This window comes from Pelobates fuscus, chromosome 2 (assembly GCF_036172605.1).
Source record: "Pelobates fuscus isolate aPelFus1 chromosome 2, aPelFus1.pri, whole genome shotgun sequence".
NCBI classification, from domain to species: Eukaryota; Metazoa; Chordata; class Amphibia; order Anura; family Pelobatidae; genus Pelobates; species Pelobates fuscus.
In genome coordinates, this window is record NC_086318.1 from 207,617,194 (window position 1) to 207,639,788 (window position 22,595).

The 22,595-nt window shown below is 40.9% G+C and overlaps 1 protein-coding gene across 1 annotated transcript in view; it reads right to left on the minus strand.

Annotated features, from left to right (window-relative positions):
• Positions 1 to 22,595, minus strand: part of LOC134585705 (proton-coupled folate transporter-like) — a 542,847-nt gene that overhangs the window by 450,366 nt on the left and 69,886 nt on the right. Inside the window, exon 2 of the mRNA XM_063441161.1 lies at positions 19,961 to 20,696. Within this exon, the coding sequence (XP_063297231.1) occupies positions 19,961 to 20,696 (736 nt within the window). The remainder of the gene's footprint in view (positions 1 to 19,960; positions 20,697 to 22,595) is intronic.

The window sequence follows — 22,595 nt, forward strand, 5'->3', positions numbered from 1 at the left end:
TAAAAAAGGGGGTGGATTTTTTAGAAATAGGACATCAGGAGGAATACCCGAATTATCGGACTCGCTACCAATCGAGAAACCGGGATGGGAGAGACGGGAGACGGGGGGAGAGAGGAAGAAGGAGACGTTACTAATGAGTACACCCACCTCTGTCCCTACCAGCACCACAAACCTCCAGGTGGTCAATCTCTCAGCCTTTAGACTTGAGACATTCCACCATAAGGTACTGGAAAAGGGCCTCTCATTTGTCCCAACCCCCACTTTCGATAGATTCATCTGGGCCAAAGATCTACACCTGTTCGTGAGAAAATTGGCACTGCACAAATTTCACGAACTCAACAAAGCGAAAAGAGCAAGATCCCTTGGTCTCTCGGTTGGAGATGTAGAATGCCTGAACAACCTTGTGGCCCTTCTGGATGACAATGACATCAGACTGTCCCCTAGATATACAGAACTAAAACCTAGGAGCCGTTTCACCCCCAATTTCTCAGCTTTCAGGAATATTGATCTTTTCCTTGAAGCTATGAAACATGAGATTGACAACATTGAAACAACTAACTTCTCCTCCGTTCCCAATGAAAACCTATCCCGTCTAGAACAGAAGGCTTTAAAATCCCTTAGAGACAACAACACTATTGTCATTAAGCAGGCAGACAAGGGGGGGAACGTGGTCCTGATGGATAAACCTGACTATGAGAAAATGGTACTCACGGTCCTTAATGATAGGGACACCTACACGGTCCTCCACTCTGACCCCGACCAATGCTTTCCTTAAGAGCTACAAAGAGATTCTAGATGGGGGGCGCAGTGAAGGTTTGCTGTCTAACGAGGAATATAGTTTTATCCTTAACCCTTGCCCAAAGACAGCAACCTTCTACTGCCTCCCCAAAATCCATAAATCTCTCCAGAGCCCACCCGGCCGCCCCATAGTTTCGGGGATTGACAACCTTACACAAAACGGGAGCCTCTACATTGACCATATTCTCAGGCCATTTGTAGAGGGTCTCCCGTCCTATATCAGGGATACGAAGCAGGCCCTACACCTGCTCGCTGACTTACAGATCTTACCTACGTCCAAACTCTGCAGCCTCGATGTTGAGGCACTGTATTCATCTATCCCACATCAAAGAGGCTTGAGACATATCAGACATTTTCTAAACAAAAGGGGCACTGAACACCAGGCACACACAGATTTCACTATTAATCTCCTTGAATTCATCCTAAAACATAACTTTTTCTTGTTCAATAAGAAGTTCTACCACCAGGTGAGAGGTACGGCGATGGGCACGGCTTGTGCCCCATCTTATGCCAACCTCCACCTGGGCTGGTGGGAGGAACAGATCAGGACCAACAGCACATTATCACCTTTCATGTCCAAAATTTCATCATGGTACAGGTACATTGATGATGTCCTGATGATCTGGCAAGGTGACTTGGATGAATTCAATCAATTTGTGGCACTCCTCAATACCAACGAGGACAACCTCAGATTCACTTCTGAATTTGGGGGCCCCTCCCTGAATTTTCTAGACCTGTCAATCTCGATCTGTGGGGACGGCTCCGTTAAAACAACCCTTTTCCGGAAACCATCCGCATCTAATTCCCTCCTCAAATGGGATAGCCACCACCCGAGGTCCCTAAAACAGGGCATTCCAACAGGCCAGTACCTCAGACTTCGACGGAACTGCTCAGACATAGGGGACTTCCAATTTAAAGCTAAAGCCCTACGGCAACAATTCAGGGAAAAGGGCTACCCCAACAAGTGCCTAAAAAGAGCCTATAAAAGAGCCCTTCTGACAGACAGGGCAGAACTTCGGTCAGACTCGCCCAATGCTAACCGAAACACAAACAAAATCATTAGGATGATTGGCACATTTGACACTGGATGGAACGATATAAACGAGTCCCTCCAAAAATTTTGGCCCATCCTTTTGAAGGATCCTCACTTGAAAGAAGTACTAAGTCCACGGGTCACCATCACTGCCAGACGGGGCAAAAATCTTCGGGACATGCTATCCCCCAGTCACTATACTGATAAACAGAACTCTCAGTTGTCATGGCTAGGGCGACAGATCCCAGTGGGCACCTTCCAATGTGGAAGATGTGTAGCGTGCAAATTTATCCTAAGGGATTCTAAGAAAGTTTGGGACAGTGAGAAAAAGCAATCTTTACAGATTGCACATTTCTTCAATTGCAACACAGCAGGGGTGGTATATCTCCTCTTGTGTAGTTGCAAGCTGATGTACGTGGGTAAGACTTTCAGGCCCTTTAAGGAACGCATTAAAGAGCACGCGCGATGCACCAAGAATCGGGTGGAGACCCCGATCTCGAGACCTCTTAAGGAGCACCATGATGGCTCATCCAAAAACATACGGTTCTGTGGTCTCGAGCTAGTCAAACGCGAGCCGAGACGAGGCGACTTTGACAAGTCTTTGCGCCAAAGAGAGTGCAGGTGGATCTATAAGCTCAATACCCTGCATCCAAAAGGCTTGAACGAAGGCTTCTCTTTCGCCCCTTACATTTGAAATATATTACCACTGGGTAGTCCCCAATCATGAGACATGTCCAACATTTATTATTCTTTTTACACACTAGACCCCTTTTCATCTAAGTGGCTAGTGCCCTTTGTCTATTTAGAGGGTTCACACCTACGTATTCTTCTTTCCCCCCCCCCTTTTTTATTTCTTGTCTTTTACTACTCTTCAAGGCCACTCTATTTGGTGTTTTTTGCACAAAATGTGATGATATAAGGTATTTATGGAACAACCCCCCCTGTGTTCAATAGTATATCTGCCTAATATAAACCTACCAACTTACCTACTACCCCACTGGGAACTGAACGAATCTCGTGCCCACCGTCCTTTAAACCCATATAGGAACCCATACCCGTATCCCCCCCCACCTCTATAGACCCTAAGCAACATATGCTGCCTTGCTACCTCACCCCACAATTTTAGGGGCTATAGGGTGGACTATATACGCTCCTTTCCCCTTTACTGACAGAATGTACTACCAGCCATCTGAGTACATCCCCATGTAACCGACATATTCGGGGGGCTATACAGTATATGGCTGTCAAGTAGCCTATGTCACTATTTCCAATTGCTACCACCGATGGCTGTCAGTATTTGGTGGAATTGTAACCTATGGCCACCTTCTGAAAGACAAAAACAGTCAAGAGGACATATGGGAACTACACATCTATTTGGGACTCTAACAGTCAAAATACACACCTAAATAGGCTTCACAGACTTATATGTACTATGTGACCCCCCTTTTGAGATGTTTGTAGCCCTTTACCCTCATTTCCACAGTATATGACGTGGATCAGATAGGATTATGCTGGTGAGAGGGGCGGGATTATGCGAGAGACTGACAACTGACTGTCAGCCCGCCCCCCACGTGGGACAGTCTACGTTGACTCCTCCCCTCGTTTCCCTATTGGACTGCAGTCCATTTCCGGAAGCCGGGAACATGACGCAGTACCGTGGGCGGGGCCTACGCCGACGATTGGCGGGCGGGTTCCCACAAGGCGGGCTTCGTCATCTTTTAAATACGGACAGGTAGGCAGACCTCCTCAGCTCTTGACAAAGGCGTTGTTACGCCGAAACGCGCGTCGAGCATTACAGAATGCCGATGCATTCCTGTTTTATTTAACTTTATATTTGTTATTTTCCTCCTCTGTTTGGTTTCCCCCCCCCCCTGTTTTTCCGTTTGCTCCGGCTCTAGCACTCCTGTGTCTGATCTCATGACTCCTTAGCAGCATCTGGGCGAGTGGGGCTTAGTATCAGGGATTACTTTGAGGCTGCCTTGAAGCAGCAGGCAGTGTTTCATAGTCCCCTGACTTTAAGGGTGACAGTCAGTTATCGTAGGGCTACTTAGGGTGAGGGATGGACATGTCCTTTAGGTCCACTTGACAGCAAGCTATCAGTTCATGCTCAGTGGGGCATGCATATACTGTCTGAACTAGCCATTTGTTTTTGTCCGTCCTCTCACACAAGTACCTGTAGCCCTCTTTAGTGACTACTCTGCTCCCCTTTCAAGGGTACCTCACCTACCTGGGTTTATTTATTATCCCAATACACCCAAGTCACTAGCCCTGCTGGCCAGCCTTCGGGCCACTACATGTTGCTAAAATACTAGGTGCATAATTACCAGGGACCAGTGTTTCTTACTGATCCTTAAGCACTTATCTACGGCATGAGCTTTGAACAGTGAGCATTACAGAATGCCGATGCACTCTGGTTTGATTTAACTTTATGATTTTTTCTTTGATTATCACTCCTCCTACTTTTCCTTTTGTTTCCTTGGTTCTGGCTCTAGCAAATTTGCAGTATACCTCATTCTTTAGGAACACCTGGGCGAGTGGGGCTGAGTAACAGGGACAACCTTGAGGCTGCCTTGAAGCAGCAGGTAGTGTGTCATAGTCCCCTAGGTTCAGGGGAGACAGTTATTTATCCTAGGGCTATTAAGGGTGAGGGATGGACATATCCTTTGGGTCCATCTGACAACAAGCTACTATTTCACGCTCTGTGGGGCATGTATACACAGTCAGAATTGGCCATTGGTTTCCTCTGCCCGTCCTCTCATACCAGCGCCTATAGCCCACTTTAGTGACCACTCTGTTCCTGTCAGGGTACCTGAGGTCTCTACCTCTAAGGGAGGTAGAGATTTGGTGGTTTGCCCGTCCAGGCGAGCTGTTTCCTTCGTTCCTCGCGGTTCATCCAGTCACTTAAACACCGGCCGCGAGGAATCCACGTCCTTTTCTAGCGGGACGCTCAATACGTGACGTCATGACGCTATCACGAGTGACCTGTCACTCAAGTGTCCGATATCCAATCGGCACTTGTCAGAGGCGTGATTACCATCCAGAGCCAGGGTATTTAAGCTTACTTCTCTCTTCAGCTCATTGCCCTGTCGTGGTTCTAGCTTGTCTAGTCACTCAGTGCTCTGGTATTCTAGTTTACTCTATTTGGTTTTGACTCGGCTTGTTGTACTACCCTGCTTCTCTGTTCTCCCTTGACCCGGCTTGTCTCTCGCTTATCTGTCTTCCCGTTCCCTCGACCTCGGCTTGTCTCTGACTATTCTCTATTACTCTCGGTACGTTAGTCCGGCCATTCTAAGGCCCGGTATACGTACCTTTCCACTCTTTGTACTCTGCGTGTTGGATCCCTGTCCCGATCCTGACATTACGACAGGGCCAATGGATCCTGCAGGTACAAACAGTCAGCTTGGTTCTTCTGATCCCAGGTTTGACGCCATGGAGCATAGGATGGATCAGATGGCTCTAGCACTACAGGCACTTTTGTCTCGTGCTAGTAACCCACCTGAGGAGACACGTACTCCTTCTATTTCTCCTGCAGTCTCAGGTCTAGAGGTAGCCACTGTAGGTGCTTCTTCCCGTATTACCCCACCAGTACGTTATGGCGGGTCACCGGAGAAGTGCCGTGGTTTTCTGAACCAGATTAGCATCCATTTCGAATTACAACCCCGCTCTTATCCTACAGATAGAGCGAAGGTTGGATTTGTTATTACTTTACTCATTGAGAAAGCTCTGAGATGGGCCAATCCTTTATGGGAGAATGATAATCCACTAGTCTATAATTATAATGCCTTTGTAGCTGCGTTTAGAAGAACTTTTGACCCTCCTGGTAGAAAGGTCAATGCAGCTAGATTACTGTTGCGCCTTAGACAGGACAATCGAACACTTGTGGACTATGCACTAGAGTTCAGGTCCTTGGCGGCAGAAGTTAAGTGGAACGAACAGGCTTATATAGATGTGTTTCTGAATGGGTTATCAGATGTAATTCTTGACGAGGTCGCTACTAGAGAACTCCCTGAGAATTTGGAGGATTTAATTTCTTTTATATCTCGTATTGATGAACGCATAAGAGAGAGGCAGAACACTCGAGATAGGACCCGTAGACCCTCCTTTAAACTAGCGCCTACCTTTCAAAATTCTGAGTTCGAGGACTTACGTATTTCTGAACCTATGCAGATAGGCAGTACTCATCTCACAGAGAGAGAGAGACAGTACAGAAGAAGGGAGGGTTTATGTATGTATTGTGGAGTCAGAGGACATTTACGCCTAAATTGTCCTAATCGTTCGGGAAACGCTCGCACCTAAGTTTCTCTAGAGGACAGGCCTTGGGTGTTTCTACTTTGTCCTCTATTCACAACTACAAAGAGTTCAGGCTTCTGTTACCCGTTTCTTTGAGGTGGGAGAGGGGAGTAGTAAAGACTATGGCACTAATCGATTCTGGAGCTGCTGAGAGCTTTATAGATCAGGGTTTTGTTGCCAAGCATGCTATCCCATCCCAGTTAAAAGAGACACCACTGGCTGTTGAGGCCATCGATGGTAGACCGTTACTTGAGCCTGTTATTTTCCATGAGACCATACCGATTAACTTAACTGTTGGCATCCTACATAAAGAGGATATATCCTTAATGCTCATTTCTTCTCCGTCTATTCCCATAGTCCTGGGGTACTCCTGGTTGAGGAGACACAACCCTATTATTAATTGGGAGTCAGGGGAGATAGTTTCGTGGGGAAAGAATTGTCAAGAAAAATGCTTGCGGAAGGTCTTACCTCTCGGATTAACTAACACATCGACTACCTCTGACAATCCTACAGAGACACAAATTCCGCCTCAGTATCTAGATTTAAAGGCAGTATTTGACAAAAAGAAAGCCGATACCTTACCCCCACACAGGTCCTTTGATTGCAAAATTAACCTACTCCCTGGTACCATGCCTCCCAGAGGTCATGTATACCCATTATCTACGAAAGAGAACTCAGTTCTAGAGGAGTATATTCACGAGAATTTAGACAAGGGATTCATCAGGAGGTCCTCCTCCCCTGCCGGGGCTGGATTTTTTTTTGTTAAAAAGAAAGATGGTTCTTTGAGACCTTGTATTGATTATCGAGGCTTGAATAAGATAACCATTAAAAATGCCTACCCGATTCCCTTGATCACCGAACTCTTCGATCGTTTGAAGGGCTCTACAATTTTCACCAAGTTAGACCTCAGAGGGGCATATAACTTGGTGAGAATCCAGCAGGGACATGAGTGGATGACGGCATTCAATACTCGCTATGGTCACTATGAATATACGGTTATGCCTTTTGGGTTATGCAATGCACCAGCGGTATTCCAAGATCTGATAAATGAGGTTCTTAGGGAATTTCAGCAAGAGTGCGTCATTGTATACCTAGATGATATACTTATACATTCTAGTGAGATTGAGACTCATCACAAGCAAGTCAGGAGGGTTTTGCACAAGCTTCTTCAGCATGGTTTGTACTGCAAGTTGGAGAAATGTAGCTTTGATCAAACCCAGGTAACCTTTCTCGGCTATGTGATCTCTGGGGAGGGATTTAAGATGGATCCGGATAAACTCCAGTCCATTCTAGAGTGGCCTTTACCCAAAGGTCTTAAAGCCGTACAGAGATTTATTGGTTTTTCCAATTATTATAGGCGCTTTATTAAGGGCTATTCTTCAATTATCGCACCTATCACTAATATGACCAAACAGGGGGCTGATACTAAGAATTGGACTACTGAAGCTCTTCTTGCGTTCAAAACTCTCAAGGAGCTTTTCGCTTCCGCTCCAATTTTAGTTCACCCCGACACTTCCCTGCCTTTTCTGCTTGAGGTAGACGCATCAGAGACTGGTTTAGGTGCTGTCCTATCTCAAAGGTTGGGTGTTGATAAACCATTACATCCATGTGGATTTTTCTCTAAAAAATTGTCCGGTACTGAGAGCAGATATGACATTGGTGACAGAGAATTACTAGCGGTTATCAAAGCTTTGAAAGAGTGGAGACATTTATTGGAAGGTACTTTACATCCTGTTACCATTCTAACAGACCACAAAAATTTGTCTTATATCGGAGAGGCCAAGCGTTTGTCCTCCAGGCAGGCTCGTTGGTCATTGTTTCTTACCCATTTCAATTACGTTCTGACTTACAGACCTGGCTCAAAGAATTCTAAAGCCGATGCGCTATCTCGCCAATTTGAGCCTTCTGCTTCAGTTGAACCACTTGTGTCCTCCATTGTACCCAAATGCAATATTATTGCTAATACCAGTCTTAAAATTCATTCTCCGCTACTTGACCAGATCTTGAAGTCACAACATCTAGCTCCCGGAAACACTCCTGAGGGAAGAAACTTTGTTCCTCCCGAACTTCAACTGGAGCTCTTACAATGTTTTCACGAAAGTAAGATAGCTGGTCATCCTGGTATTCGCAAGACATACTCTCTGATATCCAAGGATTTCTGGTGGCCTTCACTTCGAAAAGATATTGAGGAGTTCGTCGCAGCTTGTGAGACTTGTGCCAAGACTAAACTACCTCATGCTTCTCCATGTGGCCTGTTACACCCCTTGGACGTTCCTGAGAAACCTTGGTCCTGTTTGTCCATAGACTTTATCGTTGATTTACCTGCTTCCAAGAGACAAACTGTTATTCTCACGGTGGTGGATAGATTTACTAAGATGGCTCATTTCGTACCATTACCTAAACTTCCGACTTCTCCTGAATTGGCGGAGATTTTTGCGAGAGAGGTTTTTCGCCTACATGGGATTCCTTCGGAGATTGTTTCTGATAGAGGTTCTCAATTTGTCTCACGTTTCTGGAGATCCTTTTGTTCTCAAATGGGTATCAAATTGAACTTCTCCTCTGCCTATCACCCTCAGTCTAACGGAGCTGCTGAACGTACTAATCAAAAGATCGAACAGTATCTACGTTGCTTTGTTTCCGAACACCAGGACGATTGGGTCGGTCTGATTCCTTGGGCGGAGTTCGCACACAATAACCTTGTTTGTGATTCAACTCGCTCTAGCCCTTTCTTCATGAACTATGGCTTTCATCCTTCGATTTTTCCTTCGGTTTCCTCTTCTCAGGGGATACCGTCGGTTGATGATCATGTCGCCAACCTGAAGAGATTATGGGATCAGACTCGGCAAATTCTATTACATAGTTCTTCGTTGTTCAAGAAACACGCTGACAAGCATAGAAGAGCGGCTCCTGTTTTTGTTCCTGGGGATAGGGTATGGTTGAGTACTAAGAATATTCGCCTAAAAGTCCCATCTATGAAGTTTGCTCCTCGCTACATAGGTCCTTACAGGATTCTCACTCGTATCAACCCGGTTGCGTATCGCCTTGCTCTGCCACCTGCCTTACGCATTCCTAACTCTTTTCATGTCTCCTTGTTGAAACCTCTTATTTGCAACAAATTCTCCTCTAAGGTTTCCTCCCCTCGTCCTGTTCAGGTGGAGGGTCGGGAGGAGTACGAGGTCAGCTCCATCATTGATTCCAGAATTTCAAGGGGAAAATTGCAATATCTGGTCAACTGGAGGGGATATGGTCCTGAGGAGAGGAGTTGGGTACCTCAGGAGGACGTTCATGCGTCTCGCCTTCGCAGAGCATTTCACCTCCGCTTCCCATCTCGCCCCGGTTCCTTCCGCCCGGTGGGCGTATCTGAGAGGGGCGGTACTGTCAGGGTACCTGAGGTCTCTACCTCTAAGGGAGGTAGAGATTTGGTGGTTTGCCCGTCCAGGCGAGCTGTTTCCTTCGTTCCTCGCGGTTCATCCACTCACTTAAACACCGGCCGCGAGGAATCCACGTCCTTTTCTAGCGGGACGCTCAATACGTGACGTCATGACGCTATCACGAGTGACCTGTCACTCAAGTGTCCGATATCCAATCGGCACTTGTCAGAGGCGTGATTACCATCCAGAGCCAGGGTATTTAAGCTTACTTCTCTCTTCAGCTCATTGCCCTGTCGTGGTTCTAGCTTGTCTAGTCACTCAGTGCTCTGGTATTCTAGTTTACTCTATTTGGTTTTGACTCGGCTTGTTGTACTACCCTGCTTCTCTGTTCTCCCTTGACCCGGCTTGTCTCTCGCTTATCTGTCTTCCCGTTCCCTCGACCTCGGCTTGTCTCTGACTATTCTCTATTACTCTCGGTACGTTAGTCCGGCCATTCTAAGGCCCGGTATACGTACCTTTCCACTCTTTGTACTCTGCGTGTTGGATCCCTGTCCCGATCCTGACAGTTCCCCTTCCAAGGGTACCTTACCCACCTAGGTTTACTCACTATCCCCACATACTCTAGCCCATATCCCTCCTGGCCAGTCCTCTGGCCACTATACGATGATAAAGTCTGATATACTATATGCATAATCATTAGGGACCTGTGTTCCCTACTGATCTCTAGGTACTCATACACTGCATGAGCTTGGACCAGTATTTGTGAGTACGTATCTCACCCACGAATTTACCCTACCAGGGAAAATTCCACCCTCCTGGCAATAAGTAGAGCCAGTTTTATACCTCACTACTATGAGTATAAGTTGTCTTATTAAAGGTTGAATACCCACGTCTTCTTCCATAACAAACATAAAAAGGTTTTTGTTTTAAAAGTTACGCTTCCCTTTTCCCCACAAATACCATTACCAAAGGGGTACAGATCATTGAATGAGCAATCTCCCACCTTCACATAGCTTTATGTGTGGTGGTCATTTTGCCCATTCTTTCATTTCTCCTGTTCTTGCCTCTGGGGTTAAGCCCCCTGTACCCCTTGTAACCACTTCAGAGCTGGGGCAGCTGGTTCCCTCCAGCACCCTATATTCTCTGTCTCCTTCTCTCTAATTACATTTTAGCTACTTGTGATGTCCAATCCCTATACACGATTATACCCCACCCTATAGGATGCCAGGCAATCAGAGACATTTTAACAAAAGAAAACAGAATCCCCCCAGCCCAAATAGATTTTATTTTAGAAGGTATTAATATAATTTTAACCAACAACTATTTTTGGTTTTTTGACTCCTTTTACCTACAAAAACAAGGCACTGCGATGGGTACAAGGTTCGCGCCAAGCTACGCCAACCTCTTTATGGCCGACTGGGAATCCACGGCCATATGGGGAAGGCACGCTTGGTGTACGAACCTTGTAACATATTTTAGATATATAGACGATTTGTTTTTTATCTGGGATGGCACAGAAGCTCTTTTTAACTCTTTTATCCACCACATCAACATCAACAATAGAGGCATCACCCTAACCCACGAAACAAGTAAGGAATCTATTAATTTTTTAGACCTCAACATCTTCATTACAGACAACACCATCCACACCAAAACATTTTTTAAAAAAGTCTGCGTTAACACCGCTATCGAAAGATCTAGCTGCCACTACAAACCTTGGTTGGAAAGTGCCCCTCAAAGCCAATTCCTTCGTCTCAGAAGGAATTGCTCCCAAATAGAAGATTTTAATAAACAATCAAATTATCTAAAAGAAAAATTTATTGAGAAAAATTACTCACCAACCCGCCTCAACACCACTATAAATACCATCACCAAAAAAGATAGAGCAGACCTCCTAACTTACAATACCCAACCCACCACCAACCCCATGCCCCTTCCTGTTATTTTCAATTTTAATAACAAAAGTGGCCATGTCAAAAAAATTATCAAAAAACATTGGCACCTCTTAAAAGAAGACGAAATACTTAAAAATATTATACCTGACAAACCTAATGTTGTCTTTAGAGGTGCCCCAAACTTCAAATCCATTTTAACCACCGATTTTACAAAAGAAACCAAACCTACTTTTAATTCTTTTATGCCCAATGCCAGTGGCTTTTATAAATGTAAAAGATGCATTGTATGCAAAAACACAGACCCCTCCGTCCCTTCCAAAACCACCAGTTTTAAATCAAATATCACTAACAAAACCTATAAAATTAAAGATTTTATCAGTTGTGATACCAAAAATGTAATCTACTTGCTGGAGTGCCCTTGTGGTCTCCAGTATGTAGGCATGACCACAAGAAGCCTTAAAGTGAGACTGAGTGAACACTGTAGAAATATCAAAAAAGGCTACCTGAATCACTCAGTCTCCAAACACTTTTGTACACATAATAACGACATAAGACACCTAAAATGCATCGGCATAAAAAAATGTATAATACCATGGAGAGGTGGTAACATTAAGAATATATTAGGTAAAGCTGAGATGGAATGGGTTTTTAAATCTAAAAACTCTTACCCCATCTGGTTTAAATGTTGATTTTGACCTGTTCAATTTTATTTAAATTCCTATATACAACCCTTATCTACATGCCTTTATTCTTTATGTTTGGACCTAACCAACCCTCATAATAATAATAATTTTTAATAATGTTTTCATCTATGCCTTTCCATTTATGTATCTTGCATTCTGTGTTATCTTTTATTTATTTGTATTTGTATTTTTATTTTTATTTTATCTATTATTTTCATTTAACATCTGTAATATGTTATTACTCTGGGGTATAATGTAACCCCTATTTAAATCATTATGTTTGGGATTATATTACCCCCTTTTCATGCATACTCCATTTACATATATCTCTGTATCTCTGTACCTTTTAAACCATCTCCTTATGTTTATTTATTTATTTTTTCTGAACTTTATTAACCCCTTAAGGACGCGGGACGGTTCAGGACCGTCATCGGCATTTTTGCGTTGCCGACCGACGACGGTCCTGAACCGTCCTAAATTTAAGAGGTACTTACCCGATCGCCGTCGTTCCCCCGGCGGCGATCGGCGTTGCTCCCGTTGTGGGGAGACTGCCTGCAGCCCAGACAGTCTCCCCATGGCGGATTAGGACCCCTGTGGCCATGTGATCGCCCAACAGGGCGACCACATGGTCACAATAGGTGTCCTAGTCTCTGCCTGCAGGGGGACTGTCTGGGCTGACAGGCAGTCTCCCTGCCAGTGTAAAATAAAAAAAAAATTAAAGTTATAGTGAATAAAAAAAATATATTATTATATATGTGTATATATATGATATATAGACATATATTATACCTATATAATATATGTCTATATATCATATATATAATGTCATGCTAAGTGTATTTTTATATTAATATGTACATATATTAATATAAAAATACACTTATAATTAATTTACACACGTATATATATAATATATATAATAACTATATATATATTGTATATATATATTATTATAAAATACGAATAATAAATAATTTAAATTAAATTTAAAAAATTAAAAATAATAATAAAAATTAAAAAAAAAAATATATATCTATACGAAATGTTATTCTAACTGTATTTTGATATTAATATATATATATTTATATCAAAATACACTTAGAATGAAATTGTATATATATCTATGTATATATAAATAAATAAAAAGAATACAAACTATTCATATGTCCATATACAAAATGACATAAATAATTATATAAATATACACGTAGACTTCAAAAATGTAAATATGCATATATATTTAAATTCTACGTGCATATTTATGTAATATTTTTACATAATTAAGTTATTTTATTGATTGCAATTTAAGGGACCTGCCTGCCAACCCAGGCCAAAAGTCTAGAGAATTTAATTTGCTAGCACTGTATTTTACCCTGTAACGTTCTACGACACCCTAAAACCTGTACATGGGGGGTACTGTTTTACTCGGGAGACTTTGCTGAACACAAATATTAGTGATTCAAAACAGTAAAACGTATCACAGCGATGATATTGTCAGTGAAAGTGACTTTTTTAAAAATTTTCACACATAAACAGCACGTTTACTGATGATATAATTGTTGTGATACATTTTCCAGTTTTGAAACACTAATATTTGTGTTCAGCAAAGTCTCCTGAGTATAAAAGTACCCCCCATGTACAGGTTTTATAGCGTTTTTGAAAGTTACAGGGTCAAATATATGGGTCAAATATTTTTACATTGAAAATGACCAGGTTGGTTACGTTGCCTTTGAGAGCGTATGGTAGCCCAGGAATGAGAATTACCCCCATGATGGCATACCATTTGCGAAAGAAGACAACCCAAGGTATTGCAAATGGGGTATGACCAGTCTTTTTTAGTAACCACTTGGTCACAAACACTGGCCAAAATTAGCGTTCAATTTAGTTTTTTACTTTTTTCACACACAAACAAATATGAACGCTAACTTTGGCCAGTGTTTGCGACTAAGTGGCTACTAAAAAAGTCTGGACATACCCCATATTGAATACCCTGGGTTGTCTACTTTAAAAAAAATATGTACATGTGGGGTGTTATTCAGCGATTTATGACAGATAATAGTGTTACAATGTCACTATTGATAAATTTTAAAAATATATGTTTTGAAACCGCAATATCCTACTTGTACTTATAGCCCTATAACATGCAAAAAAATAGCAAAAAGCATGTAAACACTGGGTATTTTTAAACTCAGGACAAAATTTTGAATCTATTTAGCAGTTTTTTTCATTCGCTTTTGTAGATGAATAAAAGATTTTTCACATAAAAGTCAAAAAACATGTATTTTTTTTCAATTTTTCATCATATTTTTTCATTTTTTAAAAATTAAATTACATGAGATTATATAAATAATGGTATGTAAAGAAAGCCCCTTTTGTCCTGAAAAAAACAATATATAATTTGTATATGAACAGTAAATGAGAGAGCGGAAAATTACAGCTAAACACAAACACCACAAAAGTGTAAAAAGATGCCTGGTCGCAAATGTACAACATCGCAAAAAAAGTCCAGTCCTTAAGGGGTTAAACAACCTTTGCTGTTTTTTTTTTTTTTTTTATGAACTTTATAAAACAACCTTTTTTTGTTGTTGTTGTTTTGTTTTTAAAAACTTTCTCACCCTAGTTTTTACATTTAAATAATTTAAATGGACTCATCACCCTTATAACATCACTCCCATACTTTTGAATCCTAATTTTTAAAAGTGTTTTTAAAAATTGTCTCTGATTGGCCAATTACACTTTTGGCGCAATTTTCAAATTAACATAGCCCTATTTAAACAACCCCTGCCAGGTTACTACTTTTATCCCATTCTGAAGAAGCCACTTATGGTGAAACGCGTTTATGGTTATTAATTCTGTATTTTATATCAATAAAAGTTTTTTGGCTACTTTATTGTACCAATCCTCTTTTTATTGCACTCTCTATGCACTTTAAACTTTTTTTTTTACCTATTCCTGGCATTTTAACCTTTCCTGGTTACTTTTACTTCCACTGGCAATTTTAAAGTTCCAGTACTCCAAGAAATCCTAGGTGGGGATCATACCACCAGCGCCTATCCATAGAGGAGTACCTCTGCTCTATCTTTGTGAGTATTATTTTATTTCCTCTACTACTCTCTTAACCTATCCCAATTGAGAGCACTATTGCTGCTTTTTATTTTTCTATATTGGAGCCTTGGATCACCAGACGGTGCTGACGGACGTATCGCCGCTACAAATCCTATAAGCGGGGATTATACCGCTGTACGCTATCCACACCAGAGCTGGCCATAGCTCCCTCAAATGTGAGTTTTTTTACCTCTTCTTATCTGCACACTGAACCACATCAAAATTGAGAGCACTATTGTCGCTTTCTGTCTTTCTTTTCCGAGTTCTGGACTACCAGACGGTGTTGACGGAGACCCCCTCCTACATATCCCATAAGCGGGGATTATACCGCTGTACGCAATCCACACCAGAGCTGGCCATAGCTCTCTTGAATGTGAGTTCTCTACATTTTGTTACCTATCACACCCTGAACTTTCATACTATACCATTAGTCGCCTCTACCTCTCTTGTATTTACATATACGGAACGGTCTACACTAGACGCATACACAGAGGAACTCTATCAAGTATCCTAGACCATCTATTGGCACCCTAGCAATACTTTACTGGACTATCTACCCTTATTTGGCGCAGCCCTTCCATATCTTTTTATAATTATTAGGCAACTTCCTTTCCTTTGGCAAAATGGGTCAAAAGAAGGACTTGACAGGCTCAGAAAAGTCAAAAATAGTGAGATATCTTGCAGAGGGATGCAGCACTCTTAAAATTGCAAAGCTTCTGAAGCGTGATCATCGAACAATCAAGCGTTTCATTCAAAATAGTCAACAGGGTCGCAAGAAGCGTGTGGAAAAACCAAGGCGCAAAATAACTGCCCATGAACTGAGAAAAGTCAAGCGTGCAGCTGCCAAGATGCCACTTGCCACCAGTTTGGCCATATTTCAGAGCTGCAACATCATTGGAGTGCCCAAAAGCACAAGGTGTGCAATACTCAGAGACATGGCCAAGGTAAGAAAGGCTGAAAGACGACCACCACTGAACAAGACACACAAGCTGAAACGTCAAGACTGGGCCAAGAAATATCTCAAGACTGATTTTTCTAAAGTTTTATGGACTGATGAAATGAGAGTGAGTCTTGATGGGCCAGATGGATGGATTGGTAAAGGGCAGAGAGCTCCAGTCCGACTCAGACGCCAGCAAGGTGGAGGTGGAGTACTGGTTTGGGCTGGTATCATCAAAGATGAGCTTGTGGGGCCTTTTCGGGTTGAGGATGGAGTCAAGCTCAACTCCCAGTCCTACTGCCAGTTTCTTCAAGCAGTGGTACAGGAAGAAGTCTGCATCCTTCAAGAAAAACATGATTTTCATGCAGGACAATACTCCATCACACGCGTCCAAGTACTCCACAGAGTGGCTGGCAAGAAAGGGTATAAAAGAAGAAAATCTAATGACATGGCCTCCTTGTTCACCTGATCTGAACCCCATTGAGAACCTGTGGTCCATCATCAAATGTGAGATTTACAAGGAGGGAAAACAGTACACCTCTCTGAACAGTGTCTGGGAAGCTGTGGTTGCTGCTGCACGCAATGTTGATGGTGAACAGATCCAAACACTGACAGAATCCATGGATGGCAGGCTTTTGAGTGTCCTTGCAAAGAAAGGTGGCTATATTGGTCACTGATTTGTTTTTGTTATGTTTTTGAATGTCAGAAATGTATATTTGTGTAACGCTCAATTATTGACAAGATGGAACACAACTGCAGATAACTGAAACTGAGTGTTTTATTGCTTTAAATAAAGAAATAATCAATTTGAACTGTCTCTTTAATTCCTTGCAGAAAATAAGCAGCAGCAGAGTTGCAGTGGGTTTAGGATAAGGCAGAATTAGTCCAACCAGAGAGGAGTTCCCAAATAGAAATAATAAATGGCAGTTGATTGATTAGTAATTGTTGGAAACAAAGTTATTAGTTTAGGTGGAGGTGATAGTGAGCAAGCAGAGAAGTAGGATAGGTATTATCCAGCTTGAGCCAATTTGTTTCACTTAGCTTTTGTAGGAGTGATAGTCCAAAATTGGTGAGATAGATTCCCACGGTGGATCGAGTTACAGCAGGCAAGAGAATATCCAAAAACAGTTCCGAGGTCGTAGGAGAGGAGAAGGAGGGTAAACGATTAAACAGTCCGGGTCCGATACACAGTAGAGGTAATAGGTAATTCAGATTTTGAAGTTTCGCGGGAGCTTTCAAGTTGATCCAGCACTGTGGTGTTGACGCGGTCTCCCTATGTATCCTGGGAGCGACCGCGTCAGAGGAGGGGGAGTGGCCGCGCTCCGTCTACCCGGAAGTCCACGGTTAGCGAATGCCGGAAGGTCTGACAATTTGTGAATGTTGAGATGTTATATTGGTTTCACTGGTAAAAATAAATAATTGAAATGGGTATATATTTGTTTTTTGTTAAGTTGCCTAATAATTATGCACAGTAATAGTCACCTGCACACACAGATATCCCCCTAAAATAGCTATAACTAAAAACAAACTAAAAACTACTTCCAAAAATATTCAGCTTTGATATTAATGAGTTTTTTTGGGTTCATTGAGAACATGGTTGTTGTTCAATAATAAAATTAATCCTCAAAAATACAACTTGCCTAATAATTCTGCACTCCCTGTATATACACACTGGCACACATGTAGATATACAGACACATATACACACTGACACACACAAAGACAACATACAGAGATACACACACATATATACACACTAACACTAACAGATATACTGGCACATATAGAGAAAGATATACTGACACACACACACTGACAAACCTACTGACACACACAAACTGACACACAGACACACACTGACACATACAGACATATTAACATACACACTGACAGACATACTGACACATAGAGACATATTAACACACACACACAGACAGACATACTGATACACACGCAGATATACTGACAGACACACACAGACCATTTACACTTTTAAACCCACCCTTCAGTTTCCTGCCTTGGAGGATGGCTTTCCTGCTGCTGGCTGAAGGTGTTGGGAGTTGGGGTCTGGCTCTCTCGGCAAGCCCTCCTCCACTCTGCCTATTATTCTCTTTGTCGCGTACTCCTCTCTTCCTCCAAGCCGGCTGCCGAAAAGCAGAGGGCCACCCGGTGGGCTGACAGAAGCCTACCGGGTGGCCCTTAGTGCACGGGCCACCCGGTGGGCCTCCTTAGTGTGTGGGTTACCGGCCAGGGGGGAAAGAAGAGAAATGGTTGAGGCCAGCGGGGCCCAGGTGCAACTGCCTCGGGCCCCCCTAGAATAACTGGGCCCAGGGCAGCTGCCCCTTTTTCCCCACATTAAAGACGGGCCAACACTTCATAACCTGTGGCCCAGAATTCGACCTGTAGCCTATACGCTAGAGCTGGAGGGAATGGTGGTTACCAGGCACCAGATCATATTTTGACCTGGAATTGGGGAGTGGAGGAGCTGGTGCACTACTGTATCGATCCTCATGGTCTGGGGCACTTCCAAATAAAGGATGTCAAAAAAACAACAACAAAAAATCCTCTACTCATGCTATAACATCTTTGGGCTCCAGTGCAGGGGAAATGCGACATTTGACAGCCTATGTATTCTGTCCAGAATACATTTTCCTATCTTCAGGTCTGGTAATAACAATATTCCTAACACACCTGCAAATTTATTTTATAAAATGTAATCCTGATACACCCCCCTAGCTGTCAATCAGACAGCCGGTCCTGTTACTTACTGGTAGCTCAGCTCAGTGAACTAAACTCAAAAGGCAGGCAACTGCCCAGAGCACCTGCCTTGCAAAGACGTTTAATTAAGCTGAGTTGGGAAAACTGTGATTGGACAGCCAAATAAAGTATGGACTAGGAAAGAAGGGGATGGCTTGGAAAGCCTGCATACAAAGATATGCAGCTTTTGCAAGCTGTTTTTACACATGCCACCAATAAACAAAATGCATAATTATATGCACACATGATTTCTTAGGGGATATGTCTACTAAATAATGATTTTATTATTTTACTATGAAATCTTAGGGAGGAAGAGCCTCTAGTAGCTGTTAGTCTGACAGTCACTAGAGGTGTGGTTTTGGACATATAACAATATTGCAATTTCTCCTAAATGTCAATGTTTTACACTTATGATGCAATAGGCCTCGTAGCTTTGCTACTACCAAGATATGTGCAGTAGCTACATGATATGACTAATGAAATAGACAATACAGGTTTGAAATAAAATTCCTTTGGAAGACTTGGTAGGCATTATGTGTTTCTTATAATGATTTTCTCTTTTTTTCTCTTTCATAAGTACATAAGATGACCGTTTTGCTAAAATAGCCCACATTTATTTCCCCCAATGTTTTCTTTTCCTTTTTTCCTTTAAAATTGCCAAAATGTCAAGGCCAACTTTATAGAAAGGAAACACTGTGTATGCATTTTATACAAATGTATGTTTTATTGTATTTGGAAAAAAAATGCATCTTACTAGATATGTATATAGATCAAAAAAATAAAACTAATGGTTTTATTGATTCTTATCTCTGATGCACAGGAAAAGTCTTAAAATCAATGAAAAAAAAAAATCACAATTTAGCTAATCATAATCTATTTATAACCAAAGCAGATTAATACAAATAATGCAAAATAAAGTTATATATTTGGTTAGCTTTTGCAAATACCTCATATGACACGATGCTCCTTTATTTTGTCAGTTAATATAATTCTATGCACAATATGTATAATGTTTAGAAAAAAAATATTTTGTACAAAATAATAAATTGTTTTAATGGCAATAGTAATATTTAGCAAACGTCAAGACTTACCAACATTGCAGAGGTTTATTAAGAAAATACATATCAGGATGAGGTGTATCTTCAATCTGTTTTGTGCTTCTCGATGCCTGAAGATACTTTGAAAAGCTCTTTTTATATAAATGCTAACTGAGGTTTCCTGTGTTACTTCTTGGTTTTCATTGCAATGACATTCTTGGTAAAGACTCTGATCATCATTGTTCTGTGTTGATTCTTGTAACCAAAAAATTACAAAAATTGTTGCTATTAGGTTACAGCCACAGAAGATCCCAAATATAACAGTAAATGTACTATACTGCATCAAATTGCCACCTAAAAAAAATCCAAGCATCCCTCCAATAAATATCATAGATTCTGCAATGCCCATTCGCAAAGTGCGGTTTGAGTTTTTGGTGACATCTGCCAAATAGCTAAAAACACTTAAAAACATAGCAACATGACCTCCAGAAATGCCAATTAAAGCTGCAGCCCCAAATGTCCAGTAAACATTCATTGTTTTAAGATAATCAACGACAATCAAAAGTCCCCCAGCTGCTATTGAAAAGATGCATGGTAAGGCCATTCCAGGTTTGCGACTACCAACATCTGAACAAGTTCCAAGAATAAGAGCTGGTATTATGGACAGCAGGCTCATAATTGCAATGTATATCAATATTAGATAGGATCCTTTACTTTGTATTGATTTCAAATGGTGTTGGTTTTGTTGAATATTTTCACATATTGTATCATTGTACAGTTCTTGACACACCTACAAATTAGAGAAAGAGACTATATTTACAAAAGGTATAGAGTTCTAAAACACAACTTACTTAACTTTAACATTCAACTGTGGCATGTGTTGGATTCTGAGATATACACTCATCATAATTCATTGCTTTCCTAAATTCATTGTGTGCATGTTTTTAAGTAAACAGAAATTACTTATTATGTTTATTTCATTATTCAAGAAAACAATGGTGCACCTTCAGTTGTTGTGGACTATTATTTGCAATTTGTAAAACCAGTCATTCATACACCAAGGCAAACTTCAGAATTTCCACTTGTACACCAGCCATTGGAAAGTGAAAATTCAATTCTGATGAGTAGAAGTGTGCAATAGACCTCATAGCTTGCAGTGGTGAGCAAATTTTAGACATGTCTAATAGCATAGCAAATTTTGAGCCCAGCACCAATGTATCTCTGAATAGAAAAACATGTATACTAAATATTATAGTCTATAAATACTATGTATTACTTTATTTTAGGAACTCAAGTATATATATATCAAGTATACTCAAGTATATATATATATATATATATATATATATATATATATATATATATAACATCATCAAATATTTCTGCTGCTTATTCTAAATGTTGCATCAAAACTAATGCGATCTCGCTTCAATAACATGATTCTAATGGTTTCCTTCTATTCAGTTAACGTACATTTTTTTGGATATATTCAAACATGCAGTAGATTAGAAAGCAATTCTCCACAGTGAAGAGCAAAGAAATGTGTAAAGGTTATTCACTCAACTGAGAATTCAAAGTGAATTTTCTATTTAAAGGGACACTCCAGGCACCCAGACCACTTCTGCTCATTGGAGTGGTCTGGGTGCCAACTCCCACTACTCTCAACCCTGCAACTGTAATTATAAAAACTGCAATAATTACATTGCAGGATTAACTCCACCTTTAGTGGCTGTCTACTAGACAGCCACTAGAGGGCACTTCACAGAGCATATCAGAATAGGATGTGGATCACAGAACAACCTATCAGTACTGAAAGTTTATTTATAAACCATAAGTATTCTGAAGCACTGTAGACTACAATAGACAGATACAACATTCAAGTAGTTGATGACATATCAAGTCTAGACATACAAGAAAAAAAGACAAGGAATTTAGTACTTGAATAAGCAGCTTAATGGAACTGAAGGGTATAGGTGTACTAGCGATAAAGTATACTAGGGTAAAGTGGTCTAGATGTTTATTGCAAATCTATTTCAATTATTTTAACCAATGGGATTTTGTCATCATAACTTGACAACATATTAGTAATTTTGCTGATTATGTAATGCACTTTTATAAATTTATATCCTAAAAATAAAAATCACTGTAGTTAGTTTATGTTTTTGTATGATTTAAAACTATTTGCAAATTAAATATTGAATATTTCTTGGTTATTGAATATTGAATATTTCTTGGTTTCTTACAACCATTGTCTTGATTTGCATTAGCATAGCTTTCCTTAGAGTGGGGTAAGAAACCGAAAAGCCAATCCAATCCAATCCAATCAAGCAAATCCTATAAATTCAATAATTATAATTAGGAGAAAAACTACATATTAATCCCATTATGCCTTTGATGACTACCAATATATAAGCAATTTTAGCTTATAAAATATATTGCTAGCATAATAACTGAAAACTGAGTATGTGGTAGTAATCCCTGAAAATGAGTATTTTGAAATCAGTTAAAAAAGACAAAATACATAATTGTGTAATACTGTTAGCCAACAACACAGCTGAAGAGAGAGTGGCAACCACCAATATGTCTGTGTTGAAAACCCAGAACTCTTTTTGTCATTTCAAAAAACATTCGGTTATGTACCAGTTCAAGAGACTAAGAAAATGTTGAGTGAAGTATTGAGTTCTTATTT